Source organism: Neoarius graeffei, chromosome 15, assembly GCF_027579695.1.
Source record: "Neoarius graeffei isolate fNeoGra1 chromosome 15, fNeoGra1.pri, whole genome shotgun sequence".
Lineage (NCBI taxonomy): Eukaryota > Metazoa > Chordata > Actinopteri > Siluriformes > Ariidae > Neoarius > Neoarius graeffei.
This window is the reverse complement of record NC_083583.1, coordinates 42,257,170-42,274,889: the sequence shown is the minus strand read 5'-3', so window position 1 is coordinate 42,274,889 and position 17,720 is coordinate 42,257,170. Positions and strand designations below refer to the sequence as shown.

Genomic DNA, 17,720 nt, shown 5'->3' with positions numbered 1-17,720 from the left:
CTCAACGCAGATGGACTGCACCCAAAACTCTGTTTGCCCTTTGTCTGTAATGTCCTTCAGCAAACATAACTCTACTGAATTTCATTTTTCATCTCACCTTGGTTTTGCACATAGCCGGGTCTCAAAGAGATAAGCACTGGCAACAATCAAGATATCCGGCAAAAAAGGAGAATATATGGTAGGCGTTAGAAAAGACCATTATGTCTGTGCTGATTACTGGAAGAATTTACCACAGTTCTCAGAGCTCCCCCAACAAGCTGCAACACCAGCGTCTACTGATTTTCTTGACGGTCCTTGAAAGGTCAAAGGGTAACAGATTGAGATCAAGCTCATCACAATTAGGGACCAGATATAAGGGTTTCCTACACGCATGCCACAAGATTATTAGCGGATTAGTGGAGATATTTGACTTGCACCTTTTCAAATAAATACCAGAAAATTTTGGGAAAGTAAAAATTTTAAACCTAATTTTGACAAATTCTGTGCACGCACAGGTAAACATCAGCTAGTGTAGTTTAAAGGCAATCATTTTCTTTAGCCATAACTTCAGGTAACTTACAAAATCCCAGAAATACAGGAGGGCTGAAAGTTACACTGGATTCAGCAGATTCCTTGTCTGGATACAAATACCTGTGCAAGGTTTCTAATGTGGCATTTGTAAAGAGGTCCCCATGGCTGCTACCTGGACCCCCCTGTGAGCTTTTGATTGTCCAAAATCCAAACCTAGGCACATTGTAGATAAACCAAGAATACACTATGACAGCTTGTGTCGTTTCTGCACAGTGTTTCAAAGCTGCAGTGTTTGGTGTCCACAGCTTGAGCAAAATGGAAATGATCAAAATTTCTGAACAGCACTGCCATGAAGTCTGGCTTTGGTTTGTTTTCTCCCAATTCATTGACTTTTTTCCTGAATTTGATTTTATGAATACGAAAGAAATTATAAACATTCAAAGGTCATTTTTCTTGCAGAGACCATTTCAAAAAAGGTTTCACGAGTTTAAATCTCTTAAGGTATCCTGAAAAAGTGATAAATTTTGATACCTAGCCATTACATATGCATCCATATTTCTCCAAACAGTCTCTTTCCCAGGTGCCCAAAAGCTCTGCATGTCCCGTTTTCAGTGTGCAAAGATCATTACGAATGTACGCCTGGATTTAATCACTTGTCAGTTTTTCTGAAGTCCATATGCAGCAGTTTCCCTATTGATTTTCCTCGTTTTCTGTCAGCAGCATTTCATTAAGCAACATATGACGACACTGGAAGGAAAAAAAAAAAAAACAATCTGTCGGAGATATAGGTAAAGAGTCTGCATGGTACTGCTGTCATTGTCTTCAATCAGTGGTTCCAGCAATCTGATGCAAGTCCTTTGCTTGTATGTACCCAAAGATTCATTTTAGCAATTAAGGAAAAAAAGTAACCGGAAAAATTCAAGTTGATAAGAGTGGAGTACACAGAAAAACAAGGATTATCAAGAAAACCGATGACAAAAACAATAGCAAAGGAGAAGCAGCAGCGCAGAGGTGATAAGCAGCCCTGGACTGCTGGCGCAGTGGGAAAGAGATGCTGCGAGTGGCTTTCATTTCCCTCTCTCTCTCTCTCTCTCTCTCTCATTCGCTCATGCTTGTGCGGTCTCTTTCACATGCTCCCTCCCTTGATGCCAGGCTCTCGCTCCCTCTCTCGCTCTCGTTCACATGCACATACGCTTTCCCCGCCTTCCCTATGGGCTGCACCTGAGGTCCTGCTTCTCTTTCAACTCCTTAAACATGCCCATCTACTTCTCTCTCTTGCCCTGATTCTTCCATGATCTTCCTTGAGACAGACATCCGAGACGATTCCTATTCAAAACGAATCAAAGTGTTTATCCCTCTCTCATTTCTCCAACAGCTTCTTGCCCCAATTTTTCTGTCATGTTATTTCACTTCCTTTCTCTTTTCCTCAAATTACTTAAACATGGCAGTGACCAAGCCTGACTATGCCTGCCCCTTGGTTACAGTTGCCAGGCATTTTAGCTGGCTGGGACCCTCCCACAGAGAAGCAAACACAGTGCAACAAACAGGAACAAATTACAGATTAAGGGGTTGTGAATGAATGAATGAATGAATGAATGAATGATGCGATTCTGCAGCCAAGAGAATTTGGATGCCACCCCCCAGTTTGTCCTGCAACACTTAAATTGAAAATTTAAATAATAAGTTTCTATTATAATATTGACCTTCACAGGAAAATCATCAATTACAAATAAAGGGTGAGACTGGCCAGCCACAAAGCATCAGCCACCCCAATGATCTGCACCTTGTAACATAAGCTACTTCTAACCAGAGGGCTGTGTAAATAATTTACCAAAAAGGGAAAGATGGGAGGGCTTTGGAAAAGAGGGAAAGAAAAAAAAAGAAAATACTACCAGCACAACAATCCTAACCTCCTTGATACATTATCTTTTGTGTCGTCTGACTCATGACACTCAGGGCTTGACAGCAGACAGTCAGCATTTATTGTAATAGCTCCCTAAATTAAGGTCAGGTTGCCACCAACACTGATACTGACTGGTTAACCTGAAGGGAGGGAAATGAAATAAAATAAATAATAGTTTGACAAAGAATAGAGCCTTCTTTTAAGAGTTCACGCAGTTTCCTGTACATTTTAAAACCTATGCTGATGCTATTACCAATTTCTGAGAAGGCCGTCACAAGAGTAGTCATAAAATCTGTACTAGAAAAGCAACAAGGAAGACGAGCATTACTAGTGGCTCAGTAAATGTTGGTTGCATTAAGATGCATGTAAGAATAAGACTCTGTTGTAAGAAGGGGTGTTGAGGCTAGAACAGCCATGAATGCAGCTGGCCTAAGGAGACTGGGGGAGCTTTGTCAGAAACCGTCCCTCTCATCCCACAGGCACTTCATATGCAGCTCAACAGAACACAGAGCTGGTGAAGGGCAATGACCAATGTGAACAAATATAATAAATCCATATATGCACTCTCGAATTGTCCAATTATGCACTTTGGACATTTTATTTTTTAAATGTCCATCAGTTACCGGGACGTAAACCACCATACAATGTTCATTAATTGGGAAAGGCTTACATATTTGTCAAAAGTGAATCCATAATTTATTATTTTTTAAACCATTGCCCTAAGTACTGAAAAAAGTAATAAAAAACATCCTTATCTAGAATACCATTTATGTACCCACTGGCAATACGTCAACAACATCAATAAAGGATTTTGTCAATCACACACCAATGTTTTATGAAAACAATAGATTGTCTGTCTTCAATTATGCATACCAGACATTTCTTTGCTAAATGCTTGCTTAGGTTTGCTTCCATTCACATTTTTTTTTTTTTTAAAGTGTAGGCAAGTGATGATCTATCCGCCCAGACAGTCAAGTGATTTATACTTCCTGGAAATGAAATTAATTCAAATGATGTTAACACTGTCAGCCTCTCATGTGGCCCCATCAGTCACATCACTGACCCTCAAAGCACAATGTGGCTAATGAGAAATATCAATAGCATGATAAAAAGTTGTGTTGCTAATGTAATGTTATGGAGACATTATGCCACACATGCAGAGAATAACTATTCCAAAAATAAAATATCACTATTCTCAATCAAAAATAAAGGCCTTTGCTGCAAGTGTCCTCACTTTGTGAGGTGTGCACGCGCGCAAGAGAGAGAGAGAGAGAGATCCCTTTCCACCACACAAAAAACAAATGGTCTCATAAATCCAGAGTGCACACAAAAATGACAAATGCAAATAAACTACCAAATGATCTGCCATCAAAGATTTCATTACATGCTCCATAAAGACGATAATCTACTTAAGCAGACTGGTGAGGACTACATAATTAATCCCATAAGCAGTTGGAAATAGAAGGCGGTGGCACACAGTTTTAGCAAAGAGAAGTTTATAAAAAATAAAAAACTCTTGGATGCAGTCCAGTGATTTGTCTCAGCAACAGTGAGTTTAAAAGGAAGACTCTTGGCACACAGCAAATAAGACATTTCATGCACAAACAAGCCAACAGTCAAATTTTGTATTGTGCCTCAGTGCTTCACACAATAATACACTTCTCTGCACTGTTATATATAAAACACACACACATACATATCTATATAATAATCAGAGCTTTCCCAAACCCCCCCCCCAAAAAAAAAAAAAATACATATAGGCTGGCCCAGAGGGCCCTGAAGGCTGCTTGGGGGGGTGGTCCGGGGACATGCACCCGCCAGAAAATTTTGAAATTAGAGACTTCAAATGGTGCATTCTGGTGGCATCTCAGGCTGAATATAGGCACAGTTCAATATTATTCAATTTGCTAGTTTTACCTGGTCAATTATGCAAGGAGCAAAATTTAAAGGGCAAAATTAAATTTAAAATGAAAACACTGGAAAGTCAATTCAGAAAAATATTTCATTTTAGTGCACAACAAAAACAAATGCATAATATTGAATATACGGAATCGAGGTCAAATCAAGTAACAGTGCCATCTAGCGACCAGCACCTAGAATATGGTTTTATGTATGGTTGGGAACGGCAGTCAGGGCACGCAGCGAAACCCTTTATTTTCACTTGTGGGTTGAGTACCAGGATAGTCTAGACCTATTTATTATTATTATTATTATTACAATATCTTCCTGTTTCTATAGCTATTACTATAATAGGAGATATTTCGGTATGGAAAATACTCTGCATTGTTCAATTTATGGCATTAAATTTTTTTTTTTTTTTTGGTGTGCAAGTGACAGCGCGGCGCTGATGCTGCAGCGCGCCATGTATCCACAGTTTGGGGAAAGCCCTGTGTAATGTTTAAAAAAAAAAAAAAATTTTTTACACACACACACACACACACACACACACACACAGAGAGACACACACGTATGTATGTATAGCTCGAAATTCGCGGTAGTCCGGTCGCCCGAGGTGACTTAATTTGTCATTTGGCGGGTAATTCCTGTCACTAGGCAGCCCGGCTGGCTAGTTGAAAATAAAAAAATATATATGAAGCGAAGATTCAGACTAGGGCTGTGCGATATATCGAATATACTCGATATATCTCCGAAAATTCTGTGTGATATACATAAAATTATTATATCGTAACTATCGAGTATTTTATGGTCATCTGCCGACTTGCGTTTGTTTAAAACCTTTTCCGGTGGTTTTCTCCTGGTCCCTCAGGCAGTAACGTGAGAGGCTGCCTAAGGGTAAAAAAAAAAAAAACGTCACGCACTCGCCAATCAATCCCAGGCAACATCTCAGTGCTGAAAGGAACTTGCGGGAAGATTTTCTAGTTTCAGTCAGTGTTGCCAGAGTGGGCGGGAAAGGGCGGTTTTGAATTCTACTTTGCGGGCAAAAATGGCTTGGGCTGGTTGACAAAAATTGGGCAGGTTTGACGTTAGTTCGGTGGGTTTTTATCAGATGTTTATATAGTTTCACTACCACTAGAAAGCAGAGATGGGAGAGAATGTAAACACCTAAGCCGAATGATGTTCTTGAATATGCGAAGGAAATCAGGAAAAACAGCTCTCTTTGGTCAACTGAGGCAAGTCATAGACCTAGTTTACCCAGCACCCCTTAGGTATTTTAAACGACCAAAATCGAGCACTGGCCTAAATTAATCATTAACAATAAACATTAATCTCATTAAGTATTATTTAAACAAAAAAAATATCGATGTAACTGTAAGACTAATATGAATGTGTGTAATGTAGTGCAGAAACTGAACTCAAACTAGTAAATAAGAATGACGCAATCCATTCTCCATTTTCTCTTCTCATGTTACATTCAGCCATGCATCATAGCCTAACTTTTTTTTTTAATTGAAGTATATAAAACAGGTACAATCTAACAAATCCACAAAAATCAGGATAACAGATGAAAATACATGGATGTAGACAAAAATAAATTAAGCAGAATAAGTAGGCCTATAAAATTAATAAAACAGGATAAATAACCTCAGCAATGCAGATGTTAGATATGCATCGTAGCCTAACATAGCCTACATAATATTATGCGTGTGCGTCACCTACTGGTGCATGTAGGATTCAGAACACAGCAGATGATTGCAAAGTTATAATCTGATTCAGCCATACGGAGCCGAGTACCAGACAGCAGATTTTCACCTCCAGCACTGGCAGTCTCATGTTGCCATTTAGAAGTTGTTTGCATTGTTGTCCGATTTACAAATAGTATACTGGTCTTTAGCTGCATATTTTTACTTTACAAGATAGGCATCAAGTACATTTTACATTTTGGGTGGTTTTAAGTGCATTTTGGTGGGTTTTGAACATATTTTGGGCTGGAAAACGTCAGCAGTACCTGGCAACACTGGTTTGGGTTTACAGCGCTGACTCATACCCCTTTTCCACCAAATCAGTTCCAGGGCTGGTTCGGGGCCAGTGCTGGTGCTAGTTCACAACTCGTTCAACTTGCGAGCCAGCTGAGAACCAGTTTGCTTTTCCATAGCTTGTGGTGCTAAGGGGAGCCACATCATTACGTCGCTGTATACGTCAGTTACGTCGCTGCGTTTACATAAACCTTGGCGTGAATATCGAAGCAACAACACGGAGAAGAAGCAGCAGCAACAACAACAATAATAATGGATGACTTCGCGTTTGTACAGCTGCTGCTTCTCGGCGCTTAAAAATGGTGACCTTTCGCAGTCTTGCGATTGTTGTTGGTCTTAACAACTCTGCCCCCCCCGCTGACATAAGCAGTTCTTTCCTCTGGCCCAACAAAGAGCTGGTGCTAGCCTGGAACCGGTTTTTCTGGCCCCAGAGCCAGTTCTTTGTCAGTGGAAACCGAAAACCCGGTTCCAAACTAAGCACTGGCCCCGAACCAGCCCTGGAACTGCTTTGGTGGAAAAGGGGCAAGAGTTCGTGCAATCGCTGGTGTTGCATAGGCTACCATATAAGCTCAGTCAATTTCAGCGACAAATTAAAAATGGAAGCGGACGAATTGGTTCCTAAAGGAACTAGTAAGGGGTCGGTCATCTGGCATTTTTTTGGATATCGCGAGGAGGACGTGGAACAGCAAATGCCAATTTGTAAAGTGCGCAAAAAAAAAAAAACAGTATCAAAATACTCAGGTCTTGAAATAAATGCACATTAGTCATGAACAATGGTAACTACTCTCTTTTGTGTTATTTTTGACAGAAGTAAAATTCATACATGAACAAATTTTGGCTAGTTGAAGTAATTTGTAACATTAAACACAACAAACTGATGAATTATTCTTGATGCACCTTTCCTTTTAAAAAATGCATTATGATGTGTATCTAATCTTATTTCATAAAAGAAAAAACTAAGCCATACTTTTTCTGTTTCTTAAAAACAACAAACATCAACTTAAAAATACCTTCTTCCCAAAGAAGTTTCAGGCCTTTTTTTTTTTAAGCCCTGGCTGAATGGAAGAGGCAGCTTTGCGGAATATGCATAACAATCTAGGCCTACTCTTGTTCATAGAAAGATTAAAAAATCTCTTATCAAAAGCACAAGCAATGAGAATTGTGGTTATGTGTACCATGCATTCACAATTTTTCCTTCACTGAAGGCTCAAAGGTGCTCTTTATTATGATGTGAAATGAGTCAGATATACATCAACACATATTCTGGAGTCATTGTTTTCAAGTATCGTTACTCCTATCCCAATTCAAAATCCTGGGGGGAGCGACCCCAGGCTGATTTATAACATGTACATCAATATTCCTGAAACAACCAGTGGCACAATTACTTAGAATTCAATCAGTATCATAATCAATAGCAGACAGAGACAGAGACATTAATAACTTCAATGTCATCTAGCACTGAAGTCCATCAGCCCCTCCCTCTCTCTATTTTTATAAATGGCCTCACGGTTAGATCAGTACCATTATTTCAAGCTGTGCAAGAGAACACTACAAATGTAAATTAATAAAGAAGTGAATTATGCTTGCACTGTTACAGAATCTTTGTTACATAAAGTGGAGTATATTTAGCAGCTCATCTGGATGGCAGCTATTTCTGCTGATGTGAGAGGTGATGGGAACTGTGGCTCTTGGTTAGGGAACTGGAGCAGTGGAATTTATACTGCCTGGCAAGAGCAGACAGCTGAAAAACAATTATGCTTTTTTCCCCCCACTCTTTCATTATTGCCCTCTCTCTCAATCACCCTTTCTCTCAATAATTACCATGCTGTATTTCCCCTGGTGCATCAGTGATGACTACTGATTTATAAAGAAATTACCATGATCAAGATGCTCTAAAATTTCCTTCATGCTGTGACACTATCCTTTTATGAATACTAAAGAATGGACAATATGCCCCTTTTACAGCCTATGTAACAGCAACATGCTTGACTGATCTGAGCTCTGTGGAGAGCAGTGATGGGGGCTGGGGGGGGGGGGGGGGTACTGGGGAATGTGCAGCAGAGTCGACAGTAAATTGACTCTGGCAAGTCAGGACCAAGAGCACAAAAGGGCAGGCAGGAATATCCTCACCTCCAACTGAGCTCTGCAAAGCCAATCACACCATAACAACAACAACTATTATTATTATTATTATTATTATACTGTGCCAATTTACATAGCATCCATTCTTCTGCAGGGTGCTTTTGCATTTGAAATGGTTAATGGAGAAAAGATGACACATGAAAAACTTGCATCAGCAATCCTGGGGGCCCATTTTTCAGTTTTCCATTAATCTAACATACGACTCCGAAAGGGAGGGACTCCTTAAGGACAATTCATTAAATTTCATGCGTCAGGACAGTCATATGATATTTGTGTGCTGGTCAGGAAAAATCCAGTGTATATGTGGCTGTAAAACAGCCAAAAATTGCAAGGAAAAAAAAAATCATTTTTCCATCAATAAAACAAATAATCAACTCCATTTAACAAACATCAGTCTGCCAAAAGATGTCTAAACCTCGCTACTAAGTGTGCATGCCATAGAGAAATAGACATTAATACATTCAATATGTAATCAGATACCACCTGTCAAAATGTCCACAATACTACTGCACTATCACAACCTCAAAACAGAGAAGAGTGCGATGAACACATTTTTAAAATGTTTAAACCTAACGAAGAGGTTAATAACAAGAAAGTCAAACAATAGAACAGACCTTACTGATTAAATCAGCAATTATGTCCTCGCCAATGTGTGTGAACAGAGTGAGACCTCATTTCACATTGTACACTTACAACTCTTTCTCAAGAATTTGGCAGTGGTGTTTTTCCGTAAGTAGATTAGATTATATATGCAGTGGTAGGTGAAGTGTCTTTCAGTGGAATTGGAACGAAATCTTTAAATGCAAATTCCCCCCTTCACTTTTGGGGGATTTTAAAATGCTCGAACTTGTTTGAGATACATGTAAGAGAGAAACATATTTCAGTTCAGGAAAGCCTGGAGCTTTCAGAACTGTATAATAATAGAACTAGCTGTCTATTTTTTCCTGCGTTTTCAGTGTTTCATTTAAAAAACAATCATTTAAAAAATTTAAAACCCACACAGTTTTTTTTTTTTTAATTACTGGACTGGGAAACAGCTGATATTCAAAGTTTCAGTATTGGTATTGAAAATGAAAAAGTGGTATTATGCCATGTCTAATTTTTATTCATTTTCATATCATATAGAGGGCTAAACAAAGGTTTTTGTGGTTCATAACATGCTTACAATGTTCAAATAACTATTGGTAAACAATATGAGGAAAATTATCAGTTAATTTTTTCATCTCTTTTCATCTCTCAAACTGATGAAGTTATAAAACCGTTTTTCAGTTCTTCTTTGTAGCAGTAATTTGAACTGGTTAACCAATCCAACAGACAATCAATCAATCAGACTAAGAAGCAATGCTAATTTGAGCACACTGTTCATGATAAAGCTACCCCTTTTTTTTGGCCATGATGATGGTGCAGCTGCTTTCACAGTCATCACTGAGACTGTTACAGTTTCTCTCAGGTTGGTGGGGGAAAAATAGTTCTGTTGACTACTGTTTGGGCCAAACTTGTTTTTGAATGTAGAGTGCAAATACACTAGTTGGGAATCAATGACTTATAAATCAGAGCTCCATTCCTCCACTCTACCCAGGAGCTACTACCTGGGATGTTTCACAATCATGGCTGTCTTTTTGAATAACACCAACTAACTCCTGCAACTAGGTCCAATACATACATGCTGGAGTTTTTTGTATGTTATTTGACAGGGACACACCAGCCCTACCTACAGCAGTACTGTCTCTTATAAGTTCTTATATGTCTGTAAGAGTCAAATGCAGGCTCAGTTTTGACCTTGTCAAGTCAAGTCTGTTTGTATAGCGTTAACAATATATATCGTCCCAAAGCAGCTTTACAGAATCTGAATGACCCAAGACATGAGCCAATTTTATCCCTAATCTATCCCCAATGAGCAAGCCCGTGGCAACGGTGGCAAGGAAAAACTCCCCCAGATGACACGAGGTAAGTTGTGGTCATTCATTTAATTCTACTTCAATTATTACACTTAGATTTTACTGGTTAAATTCAGAATTAAATTTTTTTTTAGCACTAACTAGGTTTTACTTTGGGACGTATACTTTCATTCACAATTGAAAGATATTTAAGAGGAAGTTACTTTTTTGTAAACCAAGTGCCTCCGACAGAATCCTTTGTCAAAAATGTCCTCTCTGGAAAACACTCAACATATGATGACGTTGTAAATGATTTTTAAGAAAATATTTGTCTCTTTTAAAGCAGAAGAGACTGTTGTTGCACAGTAAAAAATAGATTTGCAGCAGAGCTTCACATGTGGTTGAAATGTGCGTCCCAAAAAGTGTCCTCTGGAAAACCACAAGGATCATCTCCACTTCAGTTGTTATTACAGTCACCACCATGAACACAGACTGCTGCACAGTACTTGAACATTTGTACTTAAAATCACATGCATTTCAATAGTTTTTCCACTTTGCATACCTTCCTCTCGTAGACTATAAGAAAGTGGGTCAGTTTTAGAAATACACTATCGCTACGTTCACACTGCAAGGCTTAATGCTCAATTCCGATTTTTTTGTAAAATCCGATTTTTTTTGTGAGGTCGTTCACATTAACAAATATATGCGACTTGTATGTGATCCTCAGTATGAACGAAAAGCGACCTAAAAGTGTTCCGCATGCGCACTGCAGGATACGACGACGTCACACGCAGTGAGCATGGCCAGTGTTTACGGAAGTAAAACCGCCCGGTTGCGGTATGACCCATCCAATCTAGCTTGAATAGCTGCATCCCCCCAAATGGAAATCAGCTCCCTAACCTCTGCGTCCTTCCATTGAGAAGATTCAGAACCTTCACAGCCCGAAGCGTCCCTCGCATTGATGTCATGCGCAGGGGCGCAGATACGTTTTTTGAACTGTGGGGGACAAAGCTGCCAGCAAACCAACCCCAACCCCGATATGCCTGTCAAACTTGTTGTTAGTAACCATAGCAACCAAGCTCGAGCTCGCAACCTGTGCAGTCTGCGCAGCTCAACCAACTGAATATCAGTCTTTGTTTTGTTTTATGTGAGTTGTTGCAGCTATGTATATACTGCCGTGCACCTCAATAAACCGAATGGTAATTAGTCTTTTGATTTTTCCGTGAGGTTTGCCTTATGCAAAGAAAGACAGCATAGACGTTTTTTCCTCCCTATAAGTGGGGGGGACCGAACGAGGTGAATTTAAATATGACTCGTCCCACCCTCTATCTGCGCCCGTGATTATGCGCCATGTTGTTGTAACTTTTTTGAGAGACCCGCCGCCTACTTCAGCGCAGAATAGTGATGTTTGTGGCTTGTTGATGACGTGTAAGTCGGATGAATGCGACCTGGCGGTTCAGACTGAAGTCGCATATGAAAAGAGCGGATAGGAATCGGAATTAGCACCACATATCCAAACGGCCTGGGTCGGATTTGAAAAAATCGGATCTGTGTCGTTCATATTGTCAATAAAAGATCGGATACAGGTCACATATGGGCGAAAAGATCGGATTTGAGTCACTTCAGCCTGCAGTGTGAACGTAGCCTATCTGCTGTCTTCTCACCACAGGGAACATGCCCAGTATATGACCTGTAGCTCTGAAATTCTGTGCAGTTCATTTCCATCTCAAAAGGTCATTTTTGGCAGCAGAGAAACACAAAAATCCGAGCTTTGATTTTTGGACTGTTGTGGACCTGAAAAGTACAGTATACCCTGATTGTGAAACAGCCCATATATGCTGATCTCAGGTATATATCTGCAGCTTGGTACTCAGTTTGAAACAACACTTTTTCCATTTTGAAGAAACAACTTTTTCACCCCAATTAGAAACATGGATGCCGATCAGAAAGACATGACTAAATGAGAGTTTTTCCACTGGTTTCGTACATTATTCCTTATATTTTGTCAGTATAATTGTGCTTCTGACAGAGTCAACAATAGTTCTTAGTGTGGGAACATTCCACCAGTCACCATGATCAGCATGAGAACGAGTGCACCTCCAAGAACAACATGAAAGAATTAGCTTTTTAAACATGTACAAATACAACATAGCCTGCAGAAATGCCAGGGCTACATTAAGGATATGCCTTCTCAAATCAAGACTTGTAACGGGAGCACTTGAATTTGTTGTGGGTTTAGAAGGCAATAAGGGACAGTTTCACTGTACAGTGCTCAGATTACTATGGGAAAATTACATTTTTCAGATTTGTCAAGATTTGATACAAAATAAATGGTTAAAAAACATATTGCACTACAGATATCCATAAGAATGAAATCAGTTTCATTAGAGAAAACACTGTTCCGTAAATACATAAGCTCAACAGCAAGACATTACTTTGTCAAAAATACCTCTTGCCATTGATTTTGAAGAGAACATTGAACTGATGGACAACATGCAAAGGTGTTGACCTCGCAAACAAGAAACTCCTAGCAGGCAGAGAGGGGGGGGGAACCAAAAAAAAACCCCCACAGAATACCACAAAACCCCCAGCATAATTCAGTGGACAGGAAGGCTCCATACAAACAGCATAAACAACACCACATAATGGTTGAATTGATATTTAACTGTAATCTGCAGAAATGTGTTTTTTTTAATATAAAGCCAAACAAGTGAATAAGCTTATTTTATACAACTATTACAAAATTAGTGTAGAAAACAACTAGATTTCAACCACAAAAAGAGGCCTTTAGACTTATTACCAACTAGTTTGTTCAAACAAACAAAATATATGAATACACTTAAAAGATGGTTTATAAATTATGAGGTATGTGATAGTGTGTGAAAGAAAATATTCAAGTGGTCATGCCCAGAACATTTTACCCTGTGCTTATAAGCATGCGTGCATATATATATATAGTGCATATATGTTTATATATATATATATATATATATATATATATATATATATATATATATATATATACACACACACACACACACACACACACACACACACACACACACACAGTGTCTTGCAAAAGTATTCATCTCCTTTGATGTTTGTCCTGTTTTGTCGCATTACAAACTGGAACTAGAAAAGTACTCGGAGAGCGCAGACCTCCGCCAAGAATCCTTTAAAAAATTCCAGGATCCAGAAGGTGATCCGGATCACCGCCAAAATTTAATGGATTGTTACTTGTGCCCAGTCACACCTCTGGAAAAAATTTCAGCGCAATCCATTCATAACTTTTTCTGTAATGTTGCTAACAGACAAACCAACAAACCAACGCTACCGAAAACATAACCTCCTTGGTGGAGGTAATTAAAATGAATTTTTGGGCGTTAGCACCATTTGATTTACACAACATGCCTACCACTTTAAAGGTGAAAATTGTTTTATTGTGACACAAACAATAATATGGGGGAAAAAAAAAACAGAAATCTGGAGTGTGCATAGGTATTCACCCTCTTTCGTATGAAACCACTAAATAAGAGCTGCTCCAAACAATTCACTTCATAAGTCACAATTAGTTGATTAAGATCCACCTGTGTGCAATCAAAGTGTCACATGACCTCTGTATAAATCAACCTGTTCTGGAAGGACCCGGACTCTGCAACACTACTAACCAAGCAACATGAAAACCGAGGAGCCTCCAAACAGGTCAGAGACCAAAGTTGTGACGTATAGATCAGGATTGGGTTATAAAAAATATCCCAAACTTTGAACATCCCAGGGAGCACCATTAAATCCATTATAGCAGAATGGAAAGAACATGGCACCACTACAAACCTAACAAGAGAAGGCCGCCCACCAAAACTCACAGACCAGGCAAGGAGGGCATTAATCAGAGATGCAACAAAGACACCAAAGATAACACTGAAGGAGCTGCAAAGATCCACAGCGGAGACAGGAGTATCTGTCCATATGACCACTTTAAGCCGTACACTCCATAGAATGGGGCTTTATGGAAGAGTGGCCAGAAAAAAAAAAAGTCATTACTTAAGAAAGCATGTTCGGAGTTTGCCCAACAGCAGGTGGCAGACTCCCCAAACACATGAAAAAAGATTCTCTGGTCAAATGAGACTAAAACTGAGCTTTTTGGCCATCATAGGAAATGCCATGTATGGCACAAACCCAACACCCTGAGAACACCATTCCGACAGTGAAGCCTGGTGGTGGCATCATCATGCTGTGGGGATGTTTTTCATCTGCAGCCACAGGAAAGTTGGTCAGGACTGAAGGAAAGATGGATGGCACTTAAATACAGGGCAATTCTGGAGGAAAACCTGTTTGAGTCAGCCAGAGGTTTGAGACTGGGACGAAGGTTCACATTCCAGCAGGACAATAACCTTAAACATACCGCTAAAGCTACACTGGAGTGGTTTAAAAGGAAACATTTAAAATGTCTTGGAATGGCCTAGTCAAAGCCCAGACCTCAATCCAATTGAGAATCTGTGGCATAACTTGAAGATTGCTGTACACCAACGCAACCTATCTAACTTGAAGGAGTTGGAGCAGTTTTGCCTCGAGGAATGGGCAAAAATCCCAGTGGCTAGATGTGCTAAGCCAATAGAGACTTACCCCAAGAGACTTGCAGCTGTAATTACAACAAAAGGTGGCTCTGTAAGGTATTGACTTTGGGGGGGTGAATACCTGCGCACACTCCAGATTTCTGTTTTTTCATCTTATTGTTTTTGTCAGAATAAGAGAACAATTTTCACCTTTAAAGTGGTAGGCATGTTGTGTAAATCAAATGGTGCTAGCGCCCAAAAATCCATTTTAATTTCAGCTTGTAATGCGACAAAACAGGACAAACATGAAGGGGGATAAATACTTTAGGTCAGTTGTGGTAATGCACTTTTAAGTTGGTTTGCCAACCAACAAAAACCCTAAAAAAGAAGAAAATATGTCGGAACGTGTTACTGAAACAACCAAGGATGAAATAAAAACTCTACTCGAATACAAAATCCCAAATTTTTTTTAAAAAGCAACAAAATATGGAATAAAAGAAACTGATAGTTAAAAAAGTCTTTATTTTTTCAAGTTAATCCACAAAATCAAGTCGCACAATGAGCTGATAGCCAATGAGGTGCTGAGTAGGCTATAAGCCATGTACGACTTGATTTTGTGGATTAACTTTTTTCTATGCACATTCACTTGATTTTGAGAAACGGAGAATTTTTTTTCTGCTGCAAATTCGATAAACAAAAACTTTTTATACAAAACGTCCAACAAAATTTCCGCTTAGAATGTACACAAACCGGCAGAATGACAGTAGCAATTTGTAAAAAATGCATTAATAAATCTTGGGGGGGAAAAAAGTGCACACGCCTGTGCGTGTGTGAGAGAGAGAGGAGACAGAGAGAGAGAGACAGGCACACACTTTATCCTACCTTGGTGATGAGGATGCGGTAGCGTTCCAGCAGGGCCTGTTCATCCTGGCAGCCACAGAGGAGCTGCCAGACTTCTGCTCGCAGGGCCTCAGGGATGCCTGGTCTCACCAGCGCAGACAGCCCTTTAGGACGAGAAGACAGGTTCCCATGCCTGATGGGCACAACAAACACACAGACAGACACATTCCCCGTCAGTGCTGAATTCCACCACACATCAAAAGTATTTTCAAAGAAAGAATAAAGTTTTTCATTAAGAGATTTTAGTATCCAACAATTTTCAAATACAACCATTTATCCTGCTTTTAGGCCCAATTTCATTATGAAATCATCTCATCCAAAATATTTTTAACATGTTCATTGACTTATGGCCACACAGCCAGAGTGGTCCTCAGAAGAGACTGAAAGTACCCAAATTTAAATTATTCAAATGAACCAAATGTAATAAATGGTATTCAGGGTTTCCCCTAGAAAAATTGGAAATAGTAGTAATTTTTTTTATTTAGGAAAGAAAGTCTATTAATTTCTGTGAAACAGGTGCCCGTCATCACTGCCGTTATAGCAGCTATAAAGAACCATTCCCTCACCAAGTTAATCAACAAGAACGGCAGCCTGTCAGAGCTGCTATAAAAGAAAATACCTTTTGACCAATCAGAATTAAATATTTAACAATGCCATGATATAAATCCGATTACTAACTCTTAGAAAAGCTTCCTAAATTACTGGTTTGTGGGATGTTTGTTGCCTCACCATCTGTTGAGGATGCCACCCCAGGACTCCAGAATTTTCTCAGGACAGTCTTTAGACACATCGCCAGTGCCACTGGAGATCTCGCTATCACTGTCTGTAAGAGAAGAATGAAGGCAAAGAGCATGAGGATGAGCATTGTGAGGACTTGACTTTTGGGGTTGTATCAAAGTTCATTTAATAATTTAAGGTATCACATTTGTCCTGAAATACACCAGTGTACTTTTTATTTGTTCTCCTTGAGGCTAGAGAGGTAATGTGCCCATCTTGACCACAGATTGTGCGCGTGGGGGGGCTCTGCTGAAAGACAGGAATGATGAACTAAGATTCACAGCTCAGGGCTGAAAAGCACTCAGCTTTTATATGCATGCACTGGGCTTCCAAGTGCATGTGAGACGAAGAACACGGATTGGCCCATCTTTGACTTGGTTCTCAAACCACCACAAACGGAGGAACTGGGATGATACTCAGTGACATGATCGCACAGTCTTACTGTAACAGAATATCAGATTTGTGAATTTATCAAGTTTCAGAGGATTTATATCCATCATACAGTTGAGTGTGATACACATTCCACTAAGCTGAAGAAGACTGCTACCCAAGAGCTGAGCTTTCATGCTAACCATCTGAACCAAACACTGAGTGCAGTGATGTAGTAACTTGTGGTGACAAATGTAGGTGTCTGAAGCTTAATGTTCACAAGGGTCATTATGAGCCCAGCAGCACCCTCGGTGCCTTTACATCCTATTTCTCATGGCCTACATGACAACAGGTTCATGTTAAACCCAGACATACTACAGACATAACATTGAGCAAAAGTCATGTTTTATCTTCACAGAGTGGTAGAATTATGAAAGAAAACTCAAGTTAATGTGGGATCAAATTGTACTTGAGGGGAATATAGCTGTGCACGCACACACACAAAAAAAAAAAATAAAAAACACCCGTATGAATCTACCCAGCCAGTCAGAAATAAATATTAAGACCATCCCTGAGAATTTTAAACTCAAATGAACTCTGGGTCACTGAAAAAAAAGATGGTTACTATTGCTGTTTATTAAAAAAAAGAAACTCAACAGGTTTTGTTCTAGCATTAGTGTAGTATTTAAACTTGTCACTGTGTTACCATTACTGATAAAGTATGCCAAAGTGCTTTAGAACAAGTGTTAACAAA

At 39.4% G+C, this 17,720-nt stretch overlaps 1 protein-coding gene across 8 annotated transcripts in view; it reads right to left on the bottom strand.

Annotated features, from left to right (window-relative positions):
- rabgap1l (RAB GTPase activating protein 1-like) overlaps nucleotides 1–17,720 on the bottom strand; it is a 219,520-nt gene that overhangs the window by 130,985 nt on the left and 70,815 nt on the right. For all 8 annotated transcript variants that reach the window (XR_009656688.1, XM_060941348.1, XM_060941347.1 and 5 more), the window contains 2 exons: nucleotides 16,550–16,643; nucleotides 15,803–15,953 (listed from right to left, as the gene is read on the bottom strand). Coding sequence is in view for 7 of the 8 variants with exons in the window: in XM_060941348.1 (XP_060797331.1) it covers nucleotides 15,803–15,953; nucleotides 16,550–16,643 (245 nt within the window). In the remaining variant the exon portion in view is untranslated. The remainder of the gene's footprint in view (nucleotides 1–15,802; nucleotides 15,954–16,549; nucleotides 16,644–17,720) is intronic.